Genomic DNA, 9,038 nt, shown 5'->3' on the forward strand with positions numbered 1-9,038 from the left:
TTTGAATTTAAACTTGCGGTGAACACAGATCTGTTTATTATTATTGTCAGTATCTCCAAATGCAGTTATATGGGGATCATAAGAAAAAGTGAGCCCGCATGCAGACTCGCTTTATAGGAGAACACGTTTCTTTCTGTCAACATAATCTACCTGGGTGTTGACACACTCGTTTTACGTAAAGTGTTTGAACTGTGACATTTCCTATTCAGCGGCAGTACGTGAAGGCAACGTCGTAACTGCAAGCGTTATAGGACGGTTGGAGAGACGGATGGTTAGGGCCGTCCCCGGCTCAATCCTGAACATGAAAGAGGAACTGGGTCAGACCCGGTTATAGTACCAAGCCAGGTTACGCTTTCATTTATCTGCTGTTACTCTTAAAGATCTCCAGTAACGAAAATGGAAGACGACTACGTGTGTGAGTACGACTCGACATGGGACACAGAGAGTGATGGAGACGACCCGGCCGGAGAGAGCCAGAGCTGTCGGTCATATCCAGACAAAAACAAGTCTTCCTGGACTATAGTACGTGGTTTCATTCTAAGCTAGCTCAGTCACGATGCACAAAATCCTGTCCTGGTGTCTTTTATTTCGGTTTAGGCGCCTACTGTTAGTGGAAAAGCCAAAATTAGCTTTGTGCTCACTGCTGCAAGCTTGCTAACTAGCTTAGCTAGCTATTGCAATTTGCTAATTTTTTTTTTTTTTAATATCTTATTAAATATATTATTCTGGCATTATATGTTAAAGAGCTGGTCAGCTTCCGTGTTCAATGGGGACCTCACAGGTCAGAAATGACACCATGTATTCTGCTTTTATTTAACATGTGTGCGTCTTGATGTGCTAATTAGCTGCAAGTGGATTCAGATTAATTAGATTTTTGGAAATTGCAGTGGCATCACACGCCTAGAAATATGAGGGCAGCAAAAGACATGCAGAACTACAGAAGAGGCTATCCTGTAAGTAATACATGGTATTTAAACAGGCATCTGCCATAGAGCACGTAGTGATCAGCTTTTTAAAATATTCCTTTACAGAATCTAACAGATGAGTGCTCAGAGGACAAAATGAGTAACCTACAGTTCTATCTAAATAAGGTTCCATCTGCTCCCGATGGTAACACATTTATCTTTTTTAATGATTATATATATATATATATATATATATATATATACCTTTTGTTTGTTCTAATGGTGTTTTTATTTGCACAGAAATCTATATTGAGCCCTTTCTTAAAGAATGGAAAAATGACTACAAAAAATTGGAGAGGGTTCACTCTTACATCCAGTGGTATGTATCAAATGTTAGGTATCATGCAAATATTTTGGAGTTTTACAATATATTGATTCAAACTCATCATCCATGTCTTCATTTGTGTTTAATGTTGCAATCACAAAGGACTGCTTAGATGGAATATTTCATAGGTTGTGACAAAAATATATTACGCCGGTTGGAGAGATTTTACTGTTCATGACGCCCATGACTGACGTAGATCTTAGGCTGCGTTCACACTGACACCAAAAGCGAAGCAAATCAGACCTTTCTGTCTATATGAGTTTTTTTATGACACACTGAACAGCACAATGTTGTTTTTTTTATTTCAAATTCAGATGCAGGCTTTTCATATGTAAGTGCTAAATTTGAAAAATATCTGTACACAGACCTGCACAAAAAAAATATTCTAACCTAGGTTCTTCTGTATTTAGTTATATTTTTAGTAAAACGTTCACTAACACTACATTTAAGCTCAGTCAGGTAATAGAGTTCGTTTTGTACTTATCTCATGGTGCAATATTAAATCCCACAGTATTTGTCATCAAAGTGAAGTCTGTCTTGCAAACTGCTATGTAGTTGCTGTCAGTAAGAGTAAGCTATTATAATGAGCCCCACATTTAAAGGTGGATGTTCTAACCTCGGCATCCTGTATCTATGCTTAAGACCCTAATTTTAAAGTAAGAAAGGAAGGAGTTGTTCGGTCAACATGTTGTGTTGCCGGCGACATCTAATCAAGACTACTCATCGCACTGGCCAACAACACTTGGATTCAAAAGCATTCAGTGCTACACCCTTACATGTTCACTGTTTATGTCAGGGAGGAGATCTACAAACAATGTTGTGGCTTCATTGTCATGTGTCAGATTGTCATTTTGTTCTAAATTATCACCATAAATTTGCAGATTTAAAAATGTATATTGCAACGATAATTTTAGTTAATTTGTTTGGCTTTAATAAATGCTGTATTATTTGCTTTTGGGATGAAGTGAATAGAAATACTTTATTTTGTTAAATTTACAAAGATCAGCTCATAGCATACCTGTTGAATTAGAAGGCTTTTTCATTAAATGTTAATTGGTTTTCTGTTTTTCCCTGTTCAACCATCTGCAATTTTAAGGTTGTTTCCACTGCGAGAACCAGGGGTTAATTATATGGCTGCAGAACTCACCAAGAAGGAAATTGAAGTAAGTTCCTGTTATTGAACTATTTCTTTAAACAGGTTTTTGCTCTGACGGACCTTTTAAAATCTTAGGTCCTGCAAGAAAACGGCTTGATCCTGCGTGAAATCTTTCAAAGACCTAATTGTCTTTTACTTCCTGTATTTAAATACTCATCTACCAGTAATCAGCTGATTTAGTGCGTTAGCGTTTACTTTTCAAGCTATTAAAGACTTTAGTGTCCATGATTTTTAAAATGTTGTAACCTGGGTACATGGTGTTGGTATCAATCAAGCTTTGGTTTAGCCTCTTTCTGTGAAATGGTTTGTTTTGGTATGAAAATGTTGCTAACATAACTCATATAAATGAATATTCTACTAAATAGTTGCACTGTATGTTGATAGTATAAAATTAATACTTACACCTTTTTTGCAACACTGTTGAATCATAGGTTCTGCTAGCTGTAGTCTATACAGGATTATGTTGGTTACGAGTATGCGTGAAGAATTTTCAGCATTGCTTCCCCTTCTGCCCTTTGAACTTTTGTAAAATATTGGTAAACATCACGATTAGTTTTTTTGGCACTATTTATTTTTAGATTTTTTTTTTCTATTGGAATATATTACTTGTTTTAGGATATTTATTAAGTGTTTTTATCTTATTCATAGAAATGCATTGGTCAGAATTCAGTTGCCGATTTACCACTCCTTCTACTGCTTGTAATGAATCCGGTTTCTCTGTAATGTCGGGAAAATACAGGAACACCATTAGAAATGTTTTTTGTAGCCTTCCTGCCATGATGAAAGTCAGTTGTTTCAATTAGGAGCAGAGGTAGTGTCACGCAGTTTGCAAGAGAGCAGTCACTGTAAAACAGGATTTATTATCTTAAAACAAAGAGAAAATGATTACAACTTGACATTCATAATTATCTTTATTGTCTTAAATTAGTGAATACCATGGTTAGTGTGGCTAACATAACTAAAACTGCAGCCTCTGAGAGAACTTAGATCCTCACCTTAACTCTGAAATTTCCAAAAGGCTTTCAATATTTACAAATCCAACGATTTCATTGACAGACGGAGCTTGAAAGCTCAAAGGGTAAAACAGAGCAACTTTGCTTTACTCTATTCAGCCTTCCTGTTATCCGTTGAAAGTCTGGTTCTCACAGCCTAGATCAGAGGTCACGGATTAGCGGAGCAGGGTCCGGATCCGGACCCACGTGCCATCCAATCTGGACCCAACTTGATTTTAAACATTTATATATTACTGCATGGTGTCCAACAGTGTCTAACTTCATTGCGCCGCATCTCGTGTTAATATGGTATAGCCCTGCGGAGCGTCTGGCCCCGGGCTGCACATGATGCAAGTCAGATGGAAATTAAGGACAACAACTTAAGAAAAAGGTTAACCGAATTACCCTGACTGCCACAACGACAACTAGGAGAGCAGAATTATACCAAGTTGCACAGAACCAGCTCGACTGAGCCATTCAAAGTTTGTTTATTATTGGTACTTAAATTGGATTGCTCTTTTCTGTTCAGCATATGATTTCATGGGCTTATAAATGATTGATCAGTAGTTTAAAAAACAAACTCCAGTGTTATTAAATGTTAAATAAAGATGAAAGAAAATATTGTTGTCTCTTGATTTAAAATGTTCGGACCCCAAAGTGTTTGGATGATGGACCTCCTGCTATTTTAATTGGGGAACCCTGGCCTAGATGAACCACAGACCTGTCCTGTCATGTAGAAAATACAGATTCTTTTTAAAAAGCACCTTAGATCTCTGTACTTTCTCTGAATGCATTTTTGAACACTTTGCCGTCACTAAAAGAAGCTAACTTTTTTTTTTCTTTAACCTTCAGTAATAACTTCCACATTAAAGAGTGTTGTTACCACAACCTGATAGCCCTTAATTATGCCGTGTTTACTCACCGGAAAAGAAAAGCTTTTTAATTTCCTGCCAGCCTGTTACTAGTCAGCCTCGATCAAATTGGTTCCGGTAACTCTCTCGGTTCACCACTACTTTTCTAGGATGCTGTTAATGTCGATTGCTGCTTTGTTGTAATGCCTCAATCAGTGTAATGGTTATAAAGCATTTGGCCATCTATGGTTCTACACAACTTAATACAATGAGTGACTTTTACATTTGTGTAAAAAAGCTGCTGTTGCTATTGCTGCTGCCAACTTGACTTGGTGGACTGCAGTGTAAAACAGGAGATGATACAAACTGAGAAAAGGATAGATCACATTTAAAAGTAAAGTCAGTAAGTATGTGTTGAGCTGGTGCGGAGGTGTATGGAGGCTGCAACCTGCTCTTAACAGTCCTGTGCTAGCAACATCACATCTATGCACACAGTGAGCGTGTCCACTCTTACAAGGATATTTTCTGTTTGTCAATATTGGTTGTGTGCTTGCAGTGCTAATTTATCATTTAATTGAAGAGCTCTGATGGGTAAAATTCTAAGTGCTGTCTTTATATGCTCGCACTCAGTGTGTTTCTGTCTCACGTGCTGGATGTTATTTCATGCCTCTAGTGTTCTTTCAGACCATTATTTTATTATTGAGTCATGTAACTGACCGTCCAGGTTGACCCAATTAGTAGGGGCGAACTGATTGTAGTTTTCTGGCCGATCACCTATCTTTAAAAAGCCTGACCTGCCGATTCCGATTTTAGCCAATAAAGATTGTTTTTGACTAACACTGTTAGTCTAACAGATGTTATAAGGTCATAGTACACCTTTTTAAGTTAATTGAAAACACTGAACAATCCTTGTGAAACAATATAAACTTGTTTTAGCACATGAGGCTGTGCTCTCAAATATAAATGAAAAGTTTAGGTCATTGCTCTTCCTTTGGTCTTTCATGTTTTGCATTTTTAAAAACAAAACTTGCACAATAGGTTAGACAAGTGGATAAGATCGGTGATTGAGATCGGTTTCACATGTGACCCAAAATTTAGGAAATTGGGGCCAATTGATCGATGCCGTCCTTCCAATTATTTATTTTCACCTTTTTAATTTGAACTATTTACTGTATGCTATCACATATGAGTTTAAACTATTTGCTTACTGCTGAATCCTTCTTTTAAGCGTCATTTAGGCAGTATCTCACAAAAGTGAGTACGTCCCTCACATTTTTGTAAATATTTTTAATTATATTCAATATTTTGTGAGGCCGTTTACTTTCTATTTTTGTAATGTTTTATTTCTTCATTAAGTGTCTTATTCCTCTTCATCTATCTGTCCGACTCTGTTCTTACTGTTTACGTTTTTCTGTTTGATAAAACTGTCATTTTTCATTTATTTAAGGCTTTCAAGATGAATAAGGATGCCCAAAGGAGACTTGTGGAGGCTTATGAACTAATGTTGGGCTTCTACGGCATACGTTTGGTCGACAAAAAGACCGGTGAAGTGAAGCGTGCAGAAAATTGGAAGGAACGTTTTGGAAACCTAGAGAGGTAAATTTCATGAATGTCCTGGATCTTTAGAACTTTGTCAGTTATTGCTGCTTCACCTGTCCAATCTCTTACAGGAATATGCACAACAACCTCCGGATAACTCGCATCCTGAAAAGCCTCGGAGAGCTTGGCTTCAGGCACTTCCAGGCTCCGCTTGTGCGCTTCTTTCTGGAAGAGACTCTGGTGAAGAAGACGATGAGCAACGTGAAGCGCAGTGTGCTTGACTACTTCCTGTTTGCCGTGCTGGACAAGCATGAACGCCAGAAGCTTGTGCGGTTTGCTTACCTTCACTATGAGCCGAAGGAAAAGTTTGTGTGGTGTCCTCGAAAGATCCAGAAACAGTTCAGAAAGGCCACCAAAAACTCAGAGGTCGTTGGGAAAGATGAAGTCTCATTACACGGTAAAAGCAAAGACGGAGAAGGGACAGCAATGGAGCAGAAAGAAGATGGGATGAATAGTATGGCCAAGACTCCGAAAGGAAATGATAAAAATAAAGAGCAAAGCAAGCAGCCTGAGGAGTCTCCTGAGCCACCAGTGGAAACCGAGTCTGTCGGAAATGGAAATGTGGAGATCTGTGGAGAGTCTAATATTGGAAATACGAGCAATGGCAATGAATCACCAGATATGGATCGGTCCCCCAGTCTAGACACTGAGACTACAAAGCATGAGGCCACTACAGACAATGAGCAGAACTCTACCAGCGTCTCTGAGGACGCCAGTGAAAAACTGGACGATATGCAAATGGACAAAAAAACTGAAAATCCTCCAAAAAAGAAAAGAGAGGACGACGAGGTCCCACCAAACAACCATCTGGCTGAGGACGACCCTGCTGCTGCTGGTGCTGCTGGTGCTGTTGGCCACATGGAGGAAAAGGCTGCTGCTAATAAAGCTGCAGGTCAAACTAGCCCATCAGTGCATACTCCTCTAAAGACCTCAACACACTCACCCTCTTTATCTTCTGAAAGGGAGGAAAAGATCCCAAGGACTGATTTTACTCAACCGCTGGATAAAAAAGAAGAAATGTCGCACGAAAATATTCCAGCTTCAAACAGGATGCCAAGCAGCAAAGATGTAGAAGAACAGAGGAACGGGATGCAGTCGGAGGTTATTCTTATGGAATTAACCCCCTCAAGCTTAGATCACAATGAGGGAGCCTCATGAATAAGTAGTGGGGAAAAAAAACGAAAATCATATAAACTTAGTCATATTCTGCCCTTATAACACATTAAATCTAACATTTTGTAGGCCCTATTTTTACTATATTTGATGTTAAGATAATATTCATTCTTTTCACTTTAACTGAGTTAAGGTACTCAGTATTTGGGTTTCTTAAAGACTAAAAATACCAAAAGCAGCAATATGTTACTTAGACGCCATAATTTAAGGCTTAACCACCCTGTTTCTGACTACAACATGAAACGAAAACGGTTCTCCACTGCTGAGTTTGACAGCTGTAATGAAGAGAAATCATTAAATGGGAATATTTTTATCAGCAGAATAAGGTCATGGTTTAACTTCAATTTCAGCTTATGGGTTGACTAGATTCATTGCTTATTTTGCATTTTCTTTGACTATGTTAATCTACTGAACACAGAATTTTACCAAATACAGGTTCATCTCAGCAAATTTAAATATTATGTACAAGTTAATTTATTTTAGTTCAAAGTGAAACTTACATAGATGCTTTATACACTGGTTTAATATACTCCATTTTTTTTATTCTATTTTGATGGTTAGGGCTTACATCTAATAAAATCCAAAGTCAAGTTTCTTAAAAAATTTTAATAAAAAAACGATTTGTAACATGTACTGTACAGTATATCCACTCAAAACTTGGTCAGGCTTCCCTGTATTTGAGGTGCTGAATCAGTCCACGTTTTCATGGGGGTCAGAAAATTTGGTTAGAACATAAGACCAAATAAAGCAGGTCTTAAGCATAAATGGTTTTTTATGATCTGCACAACCATAGGGAAGACTGCTGACTCGAACAGACAGTCATTAACACCCGCTACAGAGAGTCAAAAGGTCATAACTAAAGAAGCTGGCTGCTGTATCCAAGCATATTGTTGGAAACTTGAGTGGAAGGAAAAAGTATGATAGATGGTTTACAGGCAACAGGGATACCTGTAGCTTGCTTGCTCTTATTGTAAATAATCTATAGGAGGAAGGTAAGAGACACTAAACCCAAAAATGCAGACATGCTGTTGGCCACTGTTAAAGCAATCTCTGTTTCCGCAACACTTCAGCAGACAGAGCCATGCTGCATTCATGCACTAATTCATGTCAAAAAGAGTCCCGACCAATATTTAGTCAATATATTGTACAGTGTATGAATATACTTTTCAGCAAAACCTTTTTAATTGGTTTTATATTCGTGTTGCTGACTGACAGAATTTTGGATTTTCATTAACTGTAAACTATGATCGTCTAAATAACCTCAAACCCTTAAAGTCTGTGTAATGAATCTGTAAAATATGTTTCACATCTTAAATTACTTAAATAAATTAACTTTGATGAAGTTCAAGTGTATTTTGATGCACCTCTATTATGCTAAAGGTGGTAATAAACTGCAACAGAAATGTAACATCTATACAAACAAATTGAAATGTGGTTTCCAAAGGTTCTTTTGTCATTTAATTTCAGCCACATTCTTTGCACTGATAAATAATCTTTAATGAGCACCTCTGCTCTCTTCAGGATGTTTTTGTGTTTGTAAAATAATGTGTTGGTTTCTGTTCCTCCCAGTCCTGCTGTTCAAATGAATTTAAGGCCAGATGTCATTGAGGTCGGTTTTCAGATGATGCTGCAAATGCTGTATGATGTCATGCTTATTTGAGGAAGTCGATTGCTGAATAATTGAAAGCCTTGCCAAAAAATGTGACAAAACTGGTTGATTGTACAACATATTTCTCTTGAATGGAATGATAAATGCTTGGGCTGCAACTTAAACTCTGTATATTCCTTTGAAATTGGTGTAGTCCATGAAAATGAACGATCCAGAGGGATCCGGCATCCTTTTATATTTGCACTGATTTCTGCTATGACCTGTTGAAGTTGCTGTATTTTACCCGAATTTACCTTTATAATAATTTCCCAGTTACACACCTGGCTGTTATGAAAGCTAAATAAAGTCCTCCTATTTTCTGAAATTGA

The 9,038-nt window shown here is 37.6% G+C and overlaps 1 protein-coding gene across 1 annotated transcript; it reads left to right on the forward strand.

Annotated features, from left to right (window-relative positions):
- The first annotated feature begins 205 nt into the window (after positions 1–205).
- On the forward strand, positions 206–9,038 carry ogfr (opioid growth factor receptor). The gene is made up of 7 exons (XM_047366198.1): positions 206–522; positions 888–953; positions 1,032–1,110; positions 1,206–1,284; positions 2,387–2,453; positions 5,737–5,885; positions 5,960–9,038. Exons 1-7 carry the CDS (start codon positions 397–399, stop codon positions 7,044–7,046), a joined length of 1,653 nt encoding a protein of 550 aa, XP_047222154.1. The 5' UTR covers positions 206–396; the 3' UTR covers positions 7,047–9,038.

The sequence above is a fragment of the Girardinichthys multiradiatus genome, chromosome 1 (assembly GCF_021462225.1).
Source record: "Girardinichthys multiradiatus isolate DD_20200921_A chromosome 1, DD_fGirMul_XY1, whole genome shotgun sequence".
NCBI classification, from domain to species: Eukaryota; Metazoa; Chordata; class Actinopteri; order Cyprinodontiformes; family Goodeidae; genus Girardinichthys; species Girardinichthys multiradiatus.